Source organism: Ornithorhynchus anatinus, chromosome 13 (assembly GCF_004115215.2).
Source record: "Ornithorhynchus anatinus isolate Pmale09 chromosome 13, mOrnAna1.pri.v4, whole genome shotgun sequence".
Taxonomy (NCBI): domain Eukaryota; kingdom Metazoa; phylum Chordata; class Mammalia; order Monotremata; family Ornithorhynchidae; genus Ornithorhynchus; species Ornithorhynchus anatinus.
Window position 1 is genome coordinate 29,681,350 of NC_041740.1, and position 22,958 is coordinate 29,704,307.

At 38.4% G+C, this 22,958-nt stretch overlaps 2 protein-coding genes across 3 annotated transcripts in view; one reads left to right on the forward strand and one right to left on the reverse strand.

Annotated features, from left to right (window-relative positions):
• The window catches only part of SEMA3E (semaphorin 3E), a 190,073-nt gene that overhangs the window by 64,814 nt on the left and 102,301 nt on the right, over positions 1 to 22,958 (reverse strand). For both annotated transcript variants that reach the window (XM_029077778.2, XM_029077777.2), the window contains exons 2-4: positions 22,380 to 22,540; positions 12,358 to 12,417; positions 10,083 to 10,202 (exon numbers count right to left, since the gene is read on the reverse strand). In XM_029077778.2, the coding sequence (XP_028933611.1) occupies positions 10,083 to 10,202; positions 12,358 to 12,417; positions 22,380 to 22,540 (341 nt within the window). The remainder of the gene's footprint in view (positions 1 to 10,082; positions 10,203 to 12,357; positions 12,418 to 22,379; positions 22,541 to 22,958) is intronic.
• On the forward strand, positions 4,003 to 7,305 carry LOC103170986 (solute carrier family 35 member E3-like). Its single transcript, XM_029077612.1, has 3 exons — positions 4,003 to 4,079; positions 4,906 to 5,455; positions 7,168 to 7,305. Exons 1-3 carry the CDS (start codon positions 4,003 to 4,005, stop codon positions 7,303 to 7,305), a joined length of 765 nt encoding a protein of 254 aa, XP_028933445.1.

Below are 22,958 nucleotides of genomic sequence, written 5' to 3' on the forward strand. Positions count from 1 at the left end.
TTTTTCTTAATGTGATCTGCAGCTGTAAATGGACTGGTACAATATACCCCTGCTTTCCTTTTGATTTCTTCAGGTTATTCCCACAAAGGCAAAATTAGTAAAACATAATTGAGTAGTGTTATCTTGATAAAAAAAATCCTAGTATATAAGACTTGGAAGGTCTGGTGTTTGCCAGGGAAAGCAGCCTAGCCTAGTGGAAAGATCTTGGGCCTGGGTTCCAATCCCAGCTCTGTCACATGCATTCTCTGTGACCAGTTGCTTAACCTCTCTGGGTCTCAGTTCCCTTATGGGGATTCAATAGCTGTTCGTCTTCCTACTTAGGCTGTAAGTCTCATGTGGGACCTGATTATCTTGTGTCTACCCCAGCACTTAGATAATAAGCACATAACAAATACCACAATTTTAACTATCATTTAAAGCATCTTTTGGTCACTTAAAGCTACTAGTTGTAGGTGGCTTTTCTATTTTCGCTCATACTGTCCACTACACCAATGTTCAGCATAGTTCTAGTCTCCGGAATTATTCCTCCTGCCTCACCTCACTTCTTTGGGATGTCGACCCAGCCCACACATTTCACGCTTCTAATGCCAACCTGGCAATGCCTCACTGTACTTTGATCTTCTCTTATCTCATAGCCGACCTCTCACCTACTTCCTGCTTCTGACCTGGAATGCCCTTCCTTTTCATATTCAACAGACAATTTCTCTCCCAACCTTCAAAGACTTATTGAAGGCACATCTTCTACAAGATGCCTTCCCTGACTAAGCCTTCATTTCCTATTTCCAACTCCCTTCTGCGCTGTGCCCTGTCTTGGTCCCTTTATTCACCACTCCCATGCCCCAGCCCCAAAATACTTATGTACATACCCCTCAATTATTTATATTAACGTCTGCCTCCCCCTCTCGACTGTGAGCCCATTGCAGGGTAACGATTGTCTTTATCTGTTGCTGAATTGTACTTTCCAAGTGCTTAGTACAGTGTTCTGCACATAGTAAGTGCTTAAATACAATTGAATGAAAGAATAAGCTCATTATGGGCAAGAAATGTCTGTTATTACTGTTGTACTATATTTTCCCAAGGGCTTAGTACAGTGCCCTGCACACAGAAAGCACTCAATAAGTATGATTGATTGAATCAGTGAAAAGAACCCAAACGATCCAGCATATTGACTTTAAACTCTTTTGCAGTTGACAGATTTAGCCTCTTCTGCCACTGACAGAAAAGAGATATTGTAAACTGCTAGGAGAAAGCAATTTTCCTTATAGTGGGGATTTTGTGTAATCCAAACTGCTGACCTGGAGTGGCGGTTAGTCTGGTTAACACCAGGCCTGCTGAGGCTAACAGACTAGGATTCTACTCCAGCAGGGTAACACTACTCAATCACTCAATAAGAAGTTCTTATCAAGAATTTACTCGGTAAAAAGCTGTACTAAGCACATATTATTAATAATAATAGTAGTGGTATTTGTTGTTAAGCATTTATTATATGCCAAGAAGTATACTAAGCACATGATAATCAGGTTAGATTCAGTCTCTGTTCCACATGGTGCTCAAAGTTTAAGGGGAAGGGAGAAGAAGCATTTAATCTCCATTTTATAGGTGATGAAACTGAAGCACAGATTAGTTATCATGTCTTGTCCAAGATGACAAACCTGGTGCTCTGACTCTCAGGACCATGTGGCCCCCACTTGGTAAAGTACAGTAGAGTTGGTAAACATGATCTCTGCCATCAAAGACTGTATGGTCTAGCAGAGGAGATAGTTCCTAAAATAAATTACTGTAGAGGAAGTAACAGAGTTTTAAAATATAATAATGTTGGTATTTGTTAAGGGCTTACTATGTGTAGAGCACTGTTCTAAGAGCTGGGGTATACAGGGTAATCAGGTTGTCCCACATGAGGCTCACAGTCTTAATCACCATTTTACAGATGAGGTAACTGAGGCACAGAGAAGTTAAGTGACTTGCCCACAGTCACACAGCTAAGTGGCAGAGGTGGGATTAGAACCCATGACCTCTGACTCCCAAGCCCGGGCTCTTTCCACTGAGCTACGCTGCTTCTCGTCCACGCTGCTTCTCGTATGTATTTAGTGTTGTGGGGGAATGGAGGAAGGTTGATATTTAAGTGAATCAGAGAAGCAACATGGTATAGTGGATAGAGCCCAGACCTGGAAGTCACAGAAGGACCTGTGCTCTAATCCCAGCTCTCCACTTGACTGCTGTGTGACCTTGGGCAAGTCACTTCACTTCTCTGGGCCTTAGTTACTTCATCTGTAAAATGGGGATTAAGAATGTGAGCCCTGTATGGATAGGGTCTATGTCCAACCTGAGTAGCTTGTAGCTACCCCAGCGCTTAGTACAGTGCCTGGCACATAGGTTCTTAGGCCATAAGGGTGAGGACTCCTACTGACTGTAAGCCCATTGTGGGCAAAGAATGTGTCTGTTCATTGTTACACTGTTCTCTCACACAGTAAGCTCTCAATAAATATGACTGACTGACGGACTCAAGTGCACAGGTGACGTATTAGGGGTCAGGTAGGGTGCGGAGTTGAGAGATTACTCATACTTAATGGCTGAAACCACCCTTTTCTATTCCATACTCCAGCTCGGGTTATCTAAAACAAATCTTCTGCCAGTGAAAGAATCCAGCTCATTCTGTCCTGGTAGTTAAACTATACTTCTATTTCGAGTTGGTTCTCAGGCACATGTCTCAGAAAAAGCCCTGAGTATGTTTGCATATGCAAATGAAACAGTAAATTGATTAACACAAATTACACTAATCTCCACAAGAGAACAAAGTTCAGGGAATGCTGCAGAAGTCTAACCTTTTGACTTTATCATGGGTTTCACTGAACACAGACCTTGGAAATAATGAATAACATTCTCCATAATTAGTGAATAGGAAAGGGAGCTGTAAAGAATGAGTCAACCTTTAGAATCAGATGACAGGACTTGCTAACTTACAGGTTTCCTTAAGAGCCAAGGCAGACTCCCTAGGACAAAGGTTTGTTTTGCCACCTGCCACTGATAAAAGGAGGTAGAATAACTAAGTGGTCTCAGGAAGTCTTTTTCAAATCTGAGTTTTCATGGATCCACCAAATATAAAATAAATAACTAGACTAAAAACCAGATCCATTCACTATATAAAACATATCTGCCAGTCCTTCAAATTTAGGATTACTTCATCTACAAATAGCCATTTTTCCAAAACTTTCAGCTTGAGTATTCCATTTTTGTTGTTATGAATGTAGAGCCTTGTTCATGCATGAAGATGAGAGATAGGAAGGACAGAGTTTGATAGAAAAATTGCCATTTGACTGGTGAATTGTTAATGTGATGCCAAATTGGTTGAAGGAAAATAGATGAATTATGTGATATAGGTGACTAGTTTTTAACAGTGGATACAGTTTGCAAACTAAATGTGTTTTAGTCAAATTTATGTGATGGAGTAAACATCAAAGGAATTTGACTTCAGAGATTGAATTAATTTCAATTTCCTTGGAAACAGAACTTTTCTGTCAATTCATAACCCGAATTTGAATTCTACCCAGGAAATCATTAATTATGTTTTGCCTCTTGGGATTTTGACTTCAGAGTGTGTACACACACACACACACACACACATTAAAGAAAAAACCCTAGACTTTTAGGAAAACATTTCCACACAAGATTAAGAAGGGGGAAAGAAATCATGTCTTGTAAGTTCATTCATTGTATTTTGTATATGAAATAGTGTATTTTAAATTACATATACACAATCCATATTTGTATCTTAATATAAATTATTTTTTCCTAAGACTTTTGCTCTTACAAAAAACATTTTTCCATATGTTAATGGGACATATAATCATTAGTTACTTGGAAATCTCACACAAAGTTCTGTTTGCTATGTCAGTCAGTGGTCATTTTTCCTAACCAGGAATTCTCAGATATTCCCTGTAGGTCCTTCTGGACTGATAAACGTCTTTTAGAGAGGTGCCAAACTTCATGCTCCTTTTCAACACCATGGAAACAGCAGCTAGAGATCCTTACACACAGATGTATTTTAAGGTGTTGGGCTCTTTAATAGACAGAATAAAGATGTACTGACTTTAACATCTTCCAGGTTTGCACAATTAGGCTTGTACCAAGTGGGTCTCTGAAGGCTACATTTGATATAATAAAATTTGATGTATTTCTGCAAAGGGGATATAACAACATATGACTGACTAAAGCTATGTACTATGCAGTCTTTTGACCAATCAAAAGGTAGTTGGATGAAGAACAGCCATATTTGGTTCTTAACTTTCACCTCAACTTTCCTGTTCATTCAGTTATGAATATGAAGTTAGTAAAAAGGTTTTTTGTTTTGTTTTTTAACATTCAAATTCCAAAGGATATAAGTATGTTACAAAAAAATATCAGGAGACAGGACCTTTTGGCAGGTAAAATTATACGTTCATTGCCCTCTCCTACCTGATGGAAAAATATACACTGGATCTGGGAATTGTAAACCGGAGAGACCCAGATCCAAAGAATATATAAACTTGGCAATCTCTGTAACATATGACAAAACAAATCATGTGTTGGGGTAAATATTACATTGGTTTTCTTAATAATGTTTTTTAGAGGTTAACTTATTTTAAAACTGAATACAAAGTTGTTAATTAAAATTCTGGAATTTAGATTTTCGTGTCTCCTACATACACCCTGATAACTGGTCACATTTAAGAGCTTTCTGAAATAACATATTCAAATTTTTGCAGTCAATTCATTTTTCCCAAAGGATAAATTTAGTGGTCAGGAATATATAATATGTGGTTTATTATTTTGCATATTTGTGTTAATAACAATAATATAAGTTTTTGTTAAGCACTTACATTGTGCCTACCACAATACTAAGTGCTGGCATATATACAAAATCTTCAGGTTGGACACAGTGCCTGTCCCACATACGGCTCAAGGGAAGGAACATGTCTTCACCAACCTGTCCCTGCAGAACAACACCATCGGCACCTACCAGCTGGCCAAGGCCATGACCACCCCCGCCATCATCCTCATCCAGTCGCTCTTCTACGGCAAGACCTTCTCCGCCCACGTGCGCCTGACCCTGATTCCCATTACTCTCGGTGTAATCCTGAATTCCTATTGTGACGTGAAGTTTAATTTCCGTGGACTGGTGTTTGCTACTCTCGGTGTGTTAGTCACATCCCTTTATCAAGTGTGGGTTGGAGTCAAACAGCACGAGTTGCAAGTGACCTCCATGCAGCTGCTATACTACCAAGCGCCCATGTCATCGGTCATGCTGTTGGCCGTCGTGCCCTTCTTTGAGCCCGTGTTCGGAGAAGGGGGGATATTCGGACCCTGGTCGCTTTCTGCTGTGCTTATGGTGCTGCTGTCTGGTGTGGTGGTCTTTATGGTAAACTTGTCCATTTACTGGATCATTAGGAACATGTCACCCGTCACTGCCATTGTTCTTGTCTGTCCATCTCCCCCGATTAGGCTGTAAGCCCGTCAAACGGCAGGGACTGTCTCTATCTGTTGCCGACTTGTTCATCCCAAGCGCTTAGTACAGTGCTCTGCACATAGTAAGCGCTCAATAAATACTATTGAATGAATGAATGAATGAATAATTCTGTTGAATTGTATTTTCCAAAGTGCTTAGAACAGTGCTTTGCATATAGTAAGTACTCGATAAATATGATTGATTGCTTGATTAACCCCCATTTTACAGATGAGGTAACTGGGGTCTAGAGAAGTGAAGTGACTTGGCCAAGGTCAACCAGCAGACGAGTGGCAGAGGCAGGATTAGAACCCAAGTCCTTCTGACTCCCAGCCCTTGGCTCTATCCTCACAAGGCCTCACTGTTTCTCATTCTATGATTGCTTTATAATAGAAAGAAAGTTACAAAGTAAGAGTAATCAACATTCCACATACTGGGCTACCATGGAAAACTTAGTTTCTAGATTACCCCCAGGCCAAAGTTAATGTATAACAATTGATTATTTGTACAGTGCACATCATCAAGGGGGTGCTCAATAAATGGTACAATAATAATAATTATATTTGTTAAGCACCTACTATGTGCCAAGCACTTCCCTTGAAGTTCCAAGAGACACTTAAATCGCAAACATCATTTTCACCCAAGCACCAGGAAATTTTAGAGACAGGTCTGAGCCTTGTAGTATTAAATCATCATTACTGCTGGAAAAGATGCAAGAGTCAAGGAACTGGGTGTCTTTCTTAAGGTCCCTGATGTGTAGATGAACAAAATGTCAATCTCCACACTCCTTATTGTTCTATTAGAAATTTCCTCCCAAAGGAATGTGAAATGTTCATTTTAAAATTTCTCCACCCATCTTTCAGCATTTGTTCACTCAGCCATCACTTAAAAGAACCATTCTGGATTTTTTAAAAAATCATAATAACTTACCTAAAAATGTTGACTACTCTTGAAAATCATGCAACAATCTGGTTTTCATTTTGCTCCTCTACAAACTCCTAAACCAGCTGGAACTTCTTGGAGCAAGAGATACTAAATAATTCACAAAGCTTTTTAAAATGCTTTCAGCACAGAAAATGGAGCTATGTGAAAATTGCTTTGTAATAAGTTCTACATGCATCCAGTTTGGAATGGTTCACTCAATAAACTACATTATTGCTATATTTACTATTTATTATTATGAACCACATGAGTGATGATGGATATTGTTCATAATGGGACAGCTTAAAATACTAGGAAGAGCTAGTGAGAGTCACAGTGGCCTTTTAGTCAACTTGAGAGAAAAAAAGGTATTTAGACCCTTGGGTTGAGCTCACAAAACTACTCTGCAGAAAAATATGCAACGTGTCCCAGTGGAGAGTGCACAGGCCTGGGAGTCAGAAGGACCTGGATTCTAATCCTGCCTCCACCACTTGTCTGATCTGTGACCTTGGGCAAGCTGCTTAACTTCTCTGTGCCTCATTGCCTCATCTGAAAAATGGGGATTAAGACTGTGGGCCCCATGTGGGACAGGAACTGTGTCCAACCTGATTAACTTGTATTTTCCCCACCACTTAGTACAGTGCCTGCTGGTACCTAGTAATGCTTAACAAATATCATAAAAATACTTTCAGTGCTAAAAATATTGCACACTAAGATCTACCTCCTTTTCTATCCATACTCATCTAACTGCTGACTCTTCCTTGTAGACACTTCCCTTGACTATCTTTTCTCTTATGGATGTTATCTACACCATCTCAGATTTGACACTCAGGAACCAATACTCTATCAGAGCAGTCACCGAACAGACCAGCTTTGCTCATAAGAGACTGTTCACACTCGTATAATGAGATGAGAAGAAAAATCCTCCTGGTCCCAGAAGACTCTTCAGAATGGCTTGGACTTGCATTGACATGAGCGGTAACAGGCTAATGGCACACACATTAAACAGCTTACCTACGTTCAGGATTCGTTATTCCCCAAAACATAAGATTAGAGAACATCACTGCAGAGCCTCTCAGATCTCTGGAAATTGAGTAAGGTTGGAGAAGTGGAGATAAGAGACTAACAATCAGTGCCCCTGATTGGGGATTTTAACTGATGTTTTGATTTCAAATGAGCTCTTTATGGTGATTCCATTTGAATTAAAATGAAACATGTAATTTGCTCAAACCCCCACTAATTGAAAACAAACAGACTTCTCATGCTTTTCCAGGAAAAAACCAAAACAAAAAAAGTATCAGTGAATCTTATGGGCTTTGTGCCAGATAGTTAAAGGTTTTCAATTGTTCTTGGGCGGAGCAGATATAAACGTTTAAGTACCCAAAGGCATTTATAGTTCTGGCTAAAATATAAGCTGCAAAACATACTTTAGAAAAGCAGGGGGAGTGCCTCAAAGCTGTCAAAATTAAAGAGCACAAACTGACTCTGACACTGGCCTGAGACTTTTAAGTCCCCAAGTTTCCAAGCTAAATTTGAGCCAAAAGTATATAGCAGCCAAATTAGAAATCCTTAAAATAAACTTTTTTTTTTTAACAGAAACACTCCTCTCCTGAGGAAATTCTTTTGAGTTAAGTTGAGTTAATGCCTAGGAAAGTGATAGTAACTTTTCATGCCTGTGAAACCTGACTAATTTTTCAGACTACCATTTCAAGTGTATCTCTTACTGACATGGTTGTTTAATGTTGGAGCACATGCAACTCTTCACCACCCATTCATAACATCAAGCCAATTCTCTGTCAGATGGACAGGGAATATGGTTGTGGGAGCATTTTGAGTCAACTACTGGATTATGTTCTAGATTTCTAATTTTTTAATTACCAAATTACTATGAAATGAACGTTGCAAAACTCATTTTACTGGAGCAGAGAGCCCCTGGAGCAGACCTGAACACCACAAATCAACAGGAGTCAGCTAGAAATAATGATAATGATAACAATAATTATTATCAAGGTATTTTTTAGGAGCTTACTCTTTGCCAAGCAGTGTACCAAGCACTGATTTAAGATTATCAGGTTGGACACAAACCTTCCACATGGCACTCACAGACTAAGTAGGAGGAAGTAGGATATAATCCCCATTTTCCAGATGAAGAGCCAGAATTTGAACCCAGGTCCTCTGAATACCAGGCACGTGCTCTTTCAACCAGGCCACATTACTTCCTCAGAAGTTCTGCCAGGAGATATAAGGCACATCACTGGCATGTTCCACCAAGTGCCTGGGCAAGCTGATGATTCCAATAGCCTTGGCTTGGCTTATGTTGTCGAGTCATTTCCTACCTATAGCTACATCATGGACACATCTCTCCCAGAAGGTACCACTCTCCATCTGCAATCATTCTGGTAGTGTGTCCATAGAATTTTCTTGGTAAAAATACAGAAGTAGTTTACCATTGCCTTCTTCCAAGCATTAAACTTGAGTCTCTGCCTTCGACTCTCTCCCATGCCGCTGCTGCCCCAGCACAGGTGAGTTTTGACTTGCAGCAGGTTGCCTTCCATTCGCTAGCCACCGCTCAAGCTAGGAATAGAATGGTTAGGCCTCTGCTTGACTTTCCCTCCTGTAGCTGAGACTGGGAGAGTACTGGAAACTCTCCAGGTGTGATTCTGAAAGAGGACTGATTGCCTTAGACTTTAATAATCCTGAAAGATGCACAGGATGTCAGTGAAATTTTAAATATCATGGGTTAAATATGGATTTGAAATTCCTGAGAGAAAAAGCATATATGACAGAGCTAAGTATACTTGTTTAATGCAAACAATGACCCTCATTTCAGCAGGGGGGCCGATGTAAATTCATCATGTTGGATTTCTGCACAAACTGGATTACCAAAATTGGCTATTGTGAGTCTCTGGGAAATTGCTCTTTAGCAAAGTGGTGAGAATAGGAGTGTGTTCAGTGTTCTGCACCCAGTAAGTGCTCAAAAGAAGCCAATGACTGATTCAACCCAATGATTAGAGGGAGAGCCTCAACGAGAAGCATTCATTCCATTGCACTTTATTGCCCAAATATGTCATAATTTTTTTATGTTATTTGTTAGGTGTATCTAATTCATTCATTCAATCGTATGTGCCAGGCACTCTGCTAAACACCGGGTAAAAACAAGGTAATCAGGTTGAACATAGTTCCTACCCCACATGGAGCTCACAGTCCTAATCCCCATAGGGTTACTGAGGCACAGAGAATTCATTCAATAGTATTTTATTGAGCGCTTACTATGTGCAGAGCACTGTACCAAGCTCTTGGAATGAACAAGTCGGCAACAGATAGAGACAGTCCCTGCCGTTTGACGGGCTTACAGTCTAATTGACGGGCTTACAGTCTAATCTAGAAGTGAAGTGACTTGCCCAAGATCACTTAGCAGACAAGTGGCAGAGCTGGGATTAGAACTCAGGTCTTTCTGAGTCCCAGGCCTTTGTTCTATCCACTAGGCCATGCTGCTTCTCCTGTTTATTTCTATGCATTCTCAGTACCTGTGTACTCAAATGGATACAATCACTTATTCGATTCACTGATGGTATTTATTTAACTCCTACTGCATACAGAAAACTGTCCTGTTTGCTTGGGAATATTCACTACAGATGGTAGTCACAGTCCCATATTCTAGGTATCCAGGTAAGTATCTTACCTCCACTTGGTGTCCAACTCTAACAAAGGCACAGAGGGGATCAAATGCTCCAGTACCACAGATCAGAAGATGTGTTCTATTGTAATGGTGCAGAACCCGAACAAAATTTGCACATTCACTCTGTGGTAGGAAAAAAGTACAAAATGTATTGGTGAGATCAGAAAAACAAATCTTCCATTCCTTTTCAACTCAACCTCAATTTTCTGTATCTCAGTAGTCATTTTTCTCCCTGTCTGGAATGTAAAGTCATTGTGATCAGGGAACATATCTACCAACTCTGTTGCATTGTACTTTACCAAGCACTCAGCAGTGCTCTACATACAGTAAGGGCTAAATAAATGTGACTGATGGCTTTATGATTGATTTCTTACATTGGTAAATCTATAAATATTTTGGAAAATCATATCTTCCTCATGTTCGCATCAAATAATTTGTTAAGCGCTTACTATGTATCAGGCACTACTTGAAGTGCTGGGGTAGATACAAGCTAATCGGTTTGGATACAGTCCATGTTCCATGTGGGGCTCACAATCTTAATCCCCATTTTACAGATGAGGTAACTGAGCTCAGAGAAGTTATATAACTTGCCCAAAGTCACAGCAGATGTGGCAGAGCTGAGACTAGAACCAAGAACCTTCTGACTCCTAGGCCATGCTACTTCGCCTTTAATTTCAATTCACTACCTCTGAATGAAATTTTTTAGTATGTCTACTTGCTAGCTAAGAGGAAGGTTAAGATGGAGAATTACTTTTCATTCATCATCACCATCTTCAGTTGCTAAAATCGTAACTGACCATTTGCTCCAGGAAACGTGCTGGGCCCAGTTTAATGAAAGTAAAAAACTCAATTCTTACATGAATTTGCTCAAATACATATCTGCATATGACAGTGTATTGCCACTAAATAATGGAACTACTCCCAAAGTTTTTTGTGCATTTACTCTTGGGTTTTTCTGAACAATTACAAACAATGAATCAGCATGAAGTCAGAAAAGAATAACCTGAGTAAATTTATATGGCCCAGGGGAAGCACTATATACACAGACTAATAGGAAATAGAAGACTATTGCTATTTAGGAAAATCTTGTAATCTGCAAATTACAAATGCACGTAAACCACTCTAAAATAAACTTCCTGCTCCACAGTTAGAGTAGACCCAAGTTACACATCTGTCACGGAATTTTTGTTATAACTCAGGCATCTGTCTTAATCAAAGACTACATAATAATGAACACTGAAGGTACATAGTTGATTTGCAAGTCAGAAATCAGACTGGCAAAGCTAGGTGGTGGCTTACCAAAGTTATAGTATGTTTGCTCATTAGAATGAAGTATTCCATTTTCAAAAAAGTCTCTGAAAAGTGTGCTAAGCTTTAAGAAATCAAGGTAATGAATGTTTCTAAAAGGAAGAAGCTCAGAATAGGTAAATATTTTATTTTCTTCCAAAACATTAAACCCGATGAATCACTTAAAGCCATTATGCCTCCAACGCAGTAGTATTCTGTGGTAAGTGAAAGGAATTTGTTTTTGCTTAGCCCTCAACATGTATTAAATCAGGATATACTTAAATTATAGCCAGAAAAATGATAATAGTGCTGTAATTATTTTTCATAATCCTAAAACTGTTAGTTTTCCCAGGTTGTAAATGGCTCCAGTGTCTGTTCCTATGCAACTTTATACTTGTTGAGCAATGTGGGAGAATTAGGCTCACTCTTACTTGGCATCTTCAGCTCTTCTGATAAATACCTATGTCTTTTGAAGAATAAAATCATATAGACTAATGGATCCTTTTTAATAAAAAAGCAATTTATTTGCTTTAACCTTTAAATACATCCCATGAGAAGTTTTTGGCATTTCTTCAGAATGGATTTCTTTATTTCATTAATTTCCAGTTTGCATTGAAATAGTATCCAATCACAATGAAATTATTCTTCAAATTCTTGATTTTTTTTTCCCCTAGGAATGAAGATTACATACCTGTTTCCATTTCAACCAGATTCCTCAATTCCCTCTGGAATAAGATGAACAAGGAGGACGAGAGCCCATAAGGAACTAAATTTGTAAGGATTTGAAGATTTTTCTAAAGTCTTTGTGAATTTACATAAAGATAAAAGCCTTGCCTGCATTTCCTTCATTTCATTCATTTAAAATTTTGTACTTTTGAGCAGAACTACATACATTATTATACAATGAAGCAAAATATTTACAGTTCTTATCTATGGGTTTTGCGATACTTTAAAAACAAACTTTTTTTGATTAACAATAAATAGTTCTTACAGTATCTTTTCCTTTCATTGTACATTCCGATGTTTGCTGGGTTGTACTAGGCCACCGTATCTATAATGAGATTAAAGATAATAGATTAGGTTTTGGCAAAATTTATAAAGATAAACATATACAAAAGGCCTTTTTCTTACCTATTTCCTATGAAATGGTTTCAAACGCACTGCACTGTCAGTGAGTTTCTGTGTTTTCTGACTGCCAATATTAACAGAACTTTGGTCCACGCATCTCAAACTATGCTGGTTTTGGGATCTATGCCGTTTTTGAACACCTCTACTTGTCTTTAAAATCAATGCCACACTGTTCACTAGAAGATAAACATATTCTACCCACACTTTGATCTGCTTCTTTCCTGTTATCTCACATCTGTAATAAAACTCAATTATTCATTCATTCAATAGTATTTATTGAGCGCTTACTATGTGCAGAGCACTGTACTAAGCACTTGGAATATACAAATCAGCAACAGATAGAGACAGTCCCTGCCCATTGATGGCTTACAGTCTAATCGACGGGCTTACAGTCTAATCAAAATGATTTTCTTCTCTCACTTTATCTGTGTCTTATTTCTTTTCATTTTTCTCCTTTCTCTTCCATTACCTGGCCCTCAGATTTTCATTTTACCCATTTCCCACTTCTCAGTCTTTAGTTTTTCAATGCAATCCTTCCTCTAGGGGGCTAGTGACTAAACGATCATTTACTTTATCAAATCTATATCTCCAGCCCTGATCTCTCTCCTTCTCTGCTGGCTTGCATTTCCCTATTGACTTCAGGACATCTTTACTTGGATGTCTTGCCGACACATGGCCAAAATAGAACTAACTCATCTTCCCACCTAAACCTGTTCCCACTCCCTTTTGTGACACCCTGGCTCTTGGCTTTGCATGCTTATTCACCTCTCCCTTAGCCATAATTAATCCATTAATTAATGGTACTTTCTAAATATTTACTATGTTCCAAGCACTGTCTTAAACTCAGCACTTCTGTATCTATCCTTAATTTGTATATTTATATTAAGAACTGCCGTCCCCTCTAGACTGAGTTCATCGGGGGAGGAGAATGTGTCTAGCAACTCTCATATCTCCCAAGAATGCAATACAGTGCTTCGAGACAAGATAAATGAAACAATTCCAGGCATCAATGAATCCAATGTTACTTATTGCTCACTTGCTATATACCAACTATTGAATAAATGTAACACCAGAAGAAGACAGGATTCTTATCCTCAGGGAGCTTACAATCTTTAAGAGAAGCCAGCATAGTGCAGTGGATAGAACCTCAGGCCTGGGTATCAGAAGGTTCTAATTCCAGCTCTGCCACTTGTCTGTTCTGTGACCTTGAGCAAGTCACTTTGCTTCTCTGGGCTCAGTTACCTCATCAGTGAAATGGGGTTTGAGACTTGAGCCCCATGTGGGACATGGACTGTGTCCAACCTAATTTGCTTGGATCCACCCCAGGATATAGTCCCTGGAACACAGTATGCATTTAAATACCCTAACTACAGTAACTATTTTGGAAGACAGGCAGACATTATTTTCAAATACTCAGATCAGAAGGAAAAATGAGACTAACTGGTAGTGGCAAGGTTATGGAAAGGAGAAATAGATTGATTCATTCATTGAATCATTTTTATTAAGGGTTTACTGTGTGCAGACCATTGTACTAAACACTTGGGAAAGTACAGTATAACAATAAACAGTGACATTCCCTGCCTACAGTGAGCTCACAGTCTAGAGGAGGGGATAGATGAATTAATGAATGAATAAATATATTCAGAGAATGATACATCATCAAGCTAGACATCCACTGATATATAAATGTTCAGGGTGGATGTATATAGATGCAAGTATTAAGGATGGCTATCTTGCTGCTGTGACTTGGGATGCTGGTAATAAATTTGTTAAAGCTTTCTGGAGGAAGTGGGATTTCAAGAAGTATCCAGAGGGCTTGAAGGGGTGGGGGGATGTGAAGCAGGAAGACTGCTTAAGTCAGGAATTGGAGATGAGAGAGTTGAGTTAGAAATACAGTTAGAGCATAGCTGATTTGTAAAATGAGAAAGATGGTGGACAGTATTGCAAGGAATTTCTGATTAATGTGGAAAGGAACAAATAGTTGATGGAGGTTTCTGAGAAATGCAGAGATGCTTGCCAAACAATATTTTAGGAAGAAGATCTAAAGAGAAAAGAGAGAAAAGGCTGGATGCTGGTAGATCACTGAGCTTCAAACGAGATGCTAACCATCTGGATGTACTGGAGAGGCAAATCTAGGAAATGGTGTGTCAAAAGGACTTGATGAATTGAGTGATAGATTGAATGTGAAGACTAAAAGACAGCGAGTAATCAAAGATGACAAGCAGGTGGCAGCCTTACGGGACAGGAACAAATATGGTGGTGGTGGTGTCAAACCTCAGGAATGTACCAAGGGATTTAAAAAAAAAAATTCAATGGAATTTTTATGGATGTGCTTACTGTGTGCCAGACATTATACTACGTGCTGGGATAAATACAAGCTAATCAAAGTGGATATAGTTCATGTCCCACATGTGGCTCACGGTCTTAATCTCTATTTTATAAATGAGGAATCTGAGTCCCAGAGAAGTTAAGTGACTTGCCCAAGGTCACACAGCAGACAATTGGCAGACCTGGGATTAAAACCCAGGTGTTCTGACTTCAAGTCCACTAGACCATGTTGCTCCTCAACTGACTAATTATCTGACACTCATTTGTTAATGTCTTTTTTCCCCACTCCTTATACAAATAAAATCACCAATAAATTATGTGGGTTCTCTTTCTATTGATGAGAGGGCTACATTGAATAAGGAAATCATGTTTGTTTAAACAGAAAACTGTCAGGAGATGCCTGTAAATATTAAATATTGAGTTATGCAGCCACAAGATGGGTTTTGAAATGTTAAGTTCTGATATTTTGTGACAGTGTTAAATGTTGAACTAATTTTGAGTAAAATGTTTCACTCTAATACAGTTTAAAGAAAAGTATTTTTTCTGAATAAATGTATGGATTGGCTTCTCATGGAATGAGTAAAAAGAGACAGTTATACCTCAAAATATTAATAGCAATAAGAATTTTGCCATTTTCCATGTGAAATCTTAGACAAAACTCTTCTCTATGTAAGTGCTTACAACTCAAATCTTGACTTTGTCTGGTATCCATTATTATTCATTCATTCATTTTCTAAACATCTCACATCCTGTGATGGCATGTTTATTACTCCAGCTTAGGAAATGCCAATCGTGTTGATCAGATTCGATAATGGTCATTTTCAAGACACAGGTTGATATCTATTATTACCCTGGGGTGTCATTAACTGACGTTTCTTCATTGCATTTGGAGTTGAAAAAAATTTGCAAGCTGATTTTTTTATTTTAAAAATTATAGAAAAATGGGGAAAGTATCCATCTCTTGCTCTCACATTCGAAGCCCTCTAAAAATTGTACCTTCTCCAACAAGTCTTCCCTGGCTTATTTCCCAGATCCATAGGCTTTACAGGCCTATTAGCTGTTCCTACAACCTATGAACATATTTACACCTCTTCTTTGCACCCTTGTACATACGGCTATTCAATTGAACTTTCAATTATTTATTTTGTCTGCATTAACTATGTTTATGCTTGCCTTATCCATCAGAGTATATATGCTCCTTGCGGGATAAGGAATGCATCACTTCTTCATTCTGTACTTCTCAAGTACCTACTACATTGCATTGAACCAAATGGGTACCCAATGAAAATTAGTACTATGGCTCAGTAATAACAATAATATGAATGATGACAATAATAAATGGCATTGACTCTTCTGAGACTTCCAATGGTGAGGCAATGTGTACTTGAGAAGTGCAGACAGGATAGGATCTCATCCGGCAGAATTAGAGAAAAGAAAACATTATAAAGAGACTTTTTGCCTGGTGTAAACATAGCAGCTTCAGTTTTCATTTCATTTTGTCATTGTGGCTGGAGTGTAAACTCTCCAAGTGAAGACTACAGTAAAAGATACACTGAGTAATGTAAATAAGAAAAATCATCCAACAGGAACAAGAACTATGTGAAATACCTCAAACTGCATTCAGTGACTCTGATGCTTAAGTGATGCCATTGAGTCATATATATGGAGATGTGCTGAGGTCAGAGTTTACTGGTTAGATTGAATAAGAGCATTTTTGGTTGAATTCCCATTATTACATAACTTTTTCCTATAAAACAATGGGAGAAACATAAAACCAACTCGACTCAATGTAGGTCACATCAGGTTCCAATCATTCACTGGAATATCTCAAGGTGAACGTAGGTGGTTTAGCCCCAGAGGAATAATCCACTAAAATGCATTTGCTTATTGGAGCTGTTGATTTCAACCCAATTTTCAGGTAGACATTACCTTGCCTTTCCTATGTCACTCCCAACAGAACATTTGCCTGAGGCTCAGCAAATTTTAAGTCCTCGGTACACAGAAGCTTATAAAATCCTTGAGGGCAGGCACTGAATCTACCAAATCTATTGTACTATCCCAATCACTTAAAACAGTGCTCTGCACACAGTGAGCACTCAGTAAATACTACTGAGAGATTGACTGAAAAGTTGTGTTCGCTGACTGACATTTTCTTATAGGGAGGAACTCTACAAAGAAGGGTCACAAGAAATCTTGTGATGGTTGAATCTTTATGAATCTCAAAAAAATGCCCCACTGAATGGAATCTTCAACAGATAAAGACTCCAGGACCAAGAACCTCCAAAGCTTAGGAAATGATTATTGTACTAGTAGCCTAAATGAGGTCATTTGCAGTCTCTCATCCCTGTCGGTTATATTTCCACAGGGGCACAGAACCTTCACCTATGTGGTTAGTTTCAGACAGAACTGAAACTAGAGCCTAGGTCTTCTTACTCCCAAATCCATGCTTTTTCCATTAGACCAAAAGCAGGACTCAGAATAACTGAGTGTTAAATGCTAAGGTTTACAAATTGACCAAATTATAATCTTAAAAATAATATTAAAAACATAAAGTACGAAGAGAGAAATGGCATTGCCTAGTGAATAGAGCATGGACCTGGGTGTCATAAGGATGTGGATTCTACTACCAGCTCTGCCACTTGTATGCTGTTTGACCTAAGGCAAGTCACTTAAATTCTCTGTGCCCTAGTTTCCTCATCTGTAAAATGGGAATTAGGACAGGGTTTGTGTTCAACGTGATTTGCCTGTATTCACCCCAGCATTTAGTACAGTGACCGGCACAAAGTAAGCACTTAACATGTACCACAATTATGATTGTTAATAATAGAATATTTTGATAATAATAAATGCCATAAAAATTATAACTCACACCAAAATAAGATAAATGACAGTCTCTAGTTCTAGATGTATATTCATAGATAAATTTCCATCTTTAGGATGGTTTGTAATACCAAATGAAATTCTTGGGGTGTTCAATCTTTTCTAGAAATCTTTCCTTTTTCAGGAAGACCTGGAAAAGCACACACAAAGAGAGAGATCACAGAAATTTCTGAATTCCCCAGTGTCTGTCACAAAAAGTACAATAAGGTGGAATTTGTAATGATTAAACCACCTCCCCTCTCCATCACTTCAAGTGAGGACAACACCAGCCTGACTGACGTGGATCTAATTGCAACAAACAAAACTAGTTTTAAACCCGTATTCTCTTAAGGCTGACACTACTGATACAGAAGCTAGGGATTTTTACCTACTTTGGTACTGAAATTTCCCAGCAACCAGAATAATGAGCTTTCCTGACCCTCTTTCTCACAAAAAATGACTTAAACCCTCTGCCTTCAGGTACAAAACATTAGTATTTAACTTTCTTAACAAGCTTACAAGATACGAAAGCCAAAAACATTGTTTAACTTTTTTTTTTTTAAGATTGCAGGATAAGGCCTTAAATGTACACAAGATAATCAATGTTTCCAATAAAGCTCGTCATGACTGAAAATGATCATGATTGAGTTGTTTATATTTCCTTCAACATTCAGTAATTCTTTTAAGCCTAAATGTACTTTACAGTCATCCCATATTTTGTTTCTTTACTCAAGAGTACACTTAATCTGCTCATTCTAATTACATTATCCATGGATTATTTGATCAACTTTAGAGATGCTTATGATTAATTTATGTTTATGCATGTTCTAAAACTGATATTTAGTGATTTTCCTAAGTGTCCACGAACCTCAGGATAATCCACAAACATGCAAGAGAATGTTATAGTAAAGTTCATGTTGCAATTCACCAATATTATTTTCTAATGAAAAGAAGCAAGATGAAAAAGAATTTTCACCTTTCTGGCAGATAAAGCCCTCAGGAAGACTGGAGAATTTATAAGCAATCCTGAAAATCCAACCACTTAAACGAAATGATTTTTTTTTAAGAGTCCATCAGTAAATAATAATTAATGAATGCTTATTCAGTGTAGAACACTGTACAAAGTGTTTGGGAGAGTATGATAGACACAATCCCTACTCTGAGGGATTTTGCAGTCTAGAGGAGGAGACACTCAAGTAGGTGTTAGACTTAACTGTGTATTCTCTCCTTGCTTAGTTCAGTGCTCTGTACACTAGAAACTGCTTAATAAATACTCTTACTGCTATGAGTTTTCAACTGATCCATATGCATTGTAACAAATGAAACTAGTTTTAAACTCATCTTCTGTGTGATAGAAAATGGATCTGCTTATGACAGGGAATTTATCTACCAACTCTGATAGAGCACACTCTCCCAAGCATTCTACAAACAGTAAGCACTGAATGAATAATATAGATTGCTTCTATTTTACAGTTAAGACAATGTGAGTCTGTGTTAGACTCCAATGAGACTTTTTCCTCAAGAGACTGAAATTGGGGCTGCTTTGCTGTATTCTGCTGAGCAAAGGCTGAGATGACTGACAGCCCTAAGGTGACATCATCCAAAGCAGATATGAGGTTGTAAACTCTCACCAGGATGCAATTGCTAGGTTTGTGTAGGCCTCAGTGACCATAGCCAAAGCAACCAAGATTTAATTACCAACATATACAGGAAAAGATCACAACAAAAAATTATAAAATCAAGGTTCACAAGGTAGCAACATAAACAGGAAAAGATCACAACAGAAAATTATAAAATCAAGATTCACAAGCTAACAACATAAACAGGAAAAGATCACAACAGAAAATGATAAAATCAAGGTTCACCAGGTAACATTTACCACTGAAGTTTAGGGCTGGCAGGTCCACAGTAAGGGTTTGATTAACAGAAGTCACACAGTCAAGGCATGAGGCTTGTCTGAAAATTCTCCTTGGGAAAAAGGCTGAGAAATAGGGTCTAACCTAAATAATTCACAAATTAAGGTAATGACTTAATGAATCTACTTTAACTTCCTTTTTACCTAAGATGTAGTGTCGTTAGAGAGAAATATATTTGCTGCATGAATATCTCTTCTGGTTGGGTCTCAGAGGAGTGAGCAGAAAACACTTCATAATTAGCAGTATGAGAAGCAGCTTGGCCAAGTGGATAGAGCAAGGGCCTGGAAATCAGAAGGGAGGGAAGGGGTTTGGTCCTCTCCCCTGTTTGTGAACTAATTGAGGTGTTCAGGATACATATTTTTTCATATTTAAGTTGATTTTCCCTGGAGCAAACATCACACTGAAAAAGTCCTAAAAAAGTACATTAGAGTTTATCTTGCTATCCTTTTAAATGACACATCATGTCTCTCAGAATGATTTGTTATCAATGAGTCTGAAACCAATTGTAAGAACCTTCATTATAGAGTAACCTCCTTGAGGACATGGTTCATGTCTGTCATTCTATTATATTATGTCCAACCAAGCACTTATGATAATGCTCTGAACACAGTGAACACTCATTAAATACCATTGATTGGTTGGTTGGCCAATTAAATCTATTCTTTTGTGAACTTTGAAAGCAGTTCTTTCTTTAATCCAACAACTATTAGTCCTTAAAATAACTGCCCCTCCCAGGTATTTGATATCATGTATCTTTGATCTTGAGAGCACTGTCAGTCCTCCCCAAAGCAATTTTGACTGCTTGCAAGATATTTGACTTAAGTCAACAGGAAGAAAGAAAGGTTTGTCATTTATTCATTCATTCAATCATATTTATTGAGTACTTACTATGTGCAGAGAACTGTACTAAGCACCTGGGAAAGTATAATATAATAGTAATAATAATTATAGTATTTGTTAAGCACATACTATGTGTCAAGCAATGTTCTAAGCGCTGGAATAGATACAAGGTAATCAGGTTGTCCTACGTGGGGCTCACAGATTTAATGCCCATTTTACAGATGAGGTAACTGAGCCACAGAGAAGTTAAGTGACTTGCCCAAAGTCACACAGCTGATAAGTGGCGGAGTTGGGATTACAATCCATGACTTCTGACTCCCAAGCCCCTGCTCTTGCCACTAAACCACCTTGCTTCTCTGTGCAGTAAACAGACGATAGACATATTGCCTGCCCAGAAAGAGCCCACAGTCTAGAAGGAAATTACTCTGTAAGCATAGCAAAAGCCCTGATGGGCGGGGTGGGGAAGATCAGGTTTTGACAATGAGGTACAAGATAGACAATCCATTTTGGAAATAAAAAATGGGTAGAACCATTTGGGGCAATCTAGAGCACGATTCCATGGAGTTGTGATCCAGTGGAGGGGAGGATGGGGAGAGTGGTCATGCAACCATGAAAGTAGCCAGATCTCCTGAGTCCCATTCATCAAGAGGGACAGAAGTCAGAAATGTGCAAGAGATGCTAGTGGAGGGTCTTGTCAGCCAGGATGGGGAAAGGGCAAAAATGTCTGGATTGAGAGTATGATTCAATATTGAAATAGAATATCATAATCAATGGTACTTATCAAGATCTTATGTGGAAAGCACTATATTAAGCACTTGAGAGAGTACAATACAATACAGTTGACAATATAGCAACTGACTAAAGTGGTCTCACAAACAGAATAACAACTGATCTCTTCAGTCACTCCTACACATACCCTAAATTTCATAGTGTATTGGCTGATTCATTGATTGATATGTAGGTAATTAGTTATATTCTCATATGTACATAATCTTCCTAGAAAAGCAGCATGAGCTCTTTGTGGACAAGAATGTGTCTGTTTGTTCTTATGTTGTACTCTCCCAAGCGCTTAGTACAGTGCTTTGCACAAAATAAGTGCTCAAAGAATACAACTGAATGAATGAATAAATGAATACAGCACAGACCTGGGAGTCAGAAGGATCTGGGCTCCAATTCTGGGTCTGCCACATGTCTGCTGTGTTACCTTGAGCAAGTCACATAATTTCTCTGGGCCTCAGTTATCTTATCTGAAAAATGGCATTTAAGAGTTGTGAGCCCCATATGGGTCAGGGACTGTGTCCAACCTGATTAATTTGTATCTATCCCAGCGCTTAGAACATTGCTTGGCACATAATAAGCACTTAACAAGTACCATAATTATTATCATTATTATTCCTGATTGTGTATCAAGCTGGTGACTGATATTCCCAAACGGTTAACAAACCCCAGTGTGTGCAGCTCTTTAGGGGATTTTAAGTTTCCCCTCCTTTTGGTGGAGAATAGAGCCAAATGGGCAAAGCATTTCAGGTACTTATCTAAAGGCAAAGTCATGGAGCTATATGTTGCAGACTCTGTTCATTCAGCTATCATTGCCAGGTCAGACACCATAAAACTCAACTGGGCTAGAAAAATGGCCATTGTAATCAAGGGGGCAAGACTCAGGATGGGGGAGTGTGGTAACAAGGAACTTCTTGTTGTTTTTCTCTCTGAATGAAGAGTAATGTTTCACTTACCAACCAGGAGTCTGGTAGGCAACCAGAGTTGGGACAAGATGGAGAGAAAAATTGACTACAAAATGTTCTATGTGGTCATAAACATGTATAATGGCTAATTACAAATCAGATCATTTTAGCCGAATATTACTTTGTAAATGAGGTAAGGAAGACTGAAACCTAAGAAAAATCATTCTTTGTGAAGAGCACGACTTGGAGGAGTACTTTACCTCTTTATAGCCTTCGCTGACTCGATCCAAATTCAGGGAATACACAATGTCTTTCCCTCCCACAAATAGCCGCTCTTGATATTCATCCAGGAGCATTACACGAAGGTCAAGGTATCCGAAAGGGCTGTGAAAGGTTGATGTCCTGTTTAAATCCCAGAGCTCTGAAACACACCAGCACATGCATAATGAATTAGAAAGAAAAGGCAAAATAATTTGATTGATCATTTATTTCTTTGGGTGAGTTTTCATATCCTGAAGGACTGAGTCTTTTTGGAGGTGGATAACATAATTCACTTAAGCTCATGCTTTCAATCGTATTTATTGAGCATTTACTGTGTGCAGAGCACTCTACTAAGTGTCTAGCACTGTATTAAGTTTATCTGAGAGGAAAGACACAGAGCACACAGGAATCAATTTGAAAATTGTTTACCCTTTTTTAGGTCAGGAATCTGAAGCTTTTCATTGTAACTTTAAGAGAAGTTTAAAAAAAGTTCCTGCTTCTCCACCGAAGAAAGAAAAACGGGCCAGTAAAGGGAAAAAGGAGCATGGATCTATGGGAAAGACTTTCTACAGTTATCT

Excerpts from the sequence above, each read along its gene's own strand:
- LOC103170986 (XM_029077612.1), top strand. The coding sequence starts at position 4,003 with ATGGAAACAGCAGCTAGAGATCCTTACACACAGATGTATTTTAAGGTG. Across the intron at positions 4,080-4,905 it reads TTAATAGACAGAATAAAGAT|GTTGGACACAGTGCCTGTCC; the intron begins GTACTGACTTTA and ends CAAAATCTTCAG. Across the intron at positions 5,456-7,167 it reads CCGTCACTGCCATTGTTCTT|ACACTTCCCTTGACTATCTT; the intron begins GTCTGTCCATCT and ends TCTTCCTTGTAG.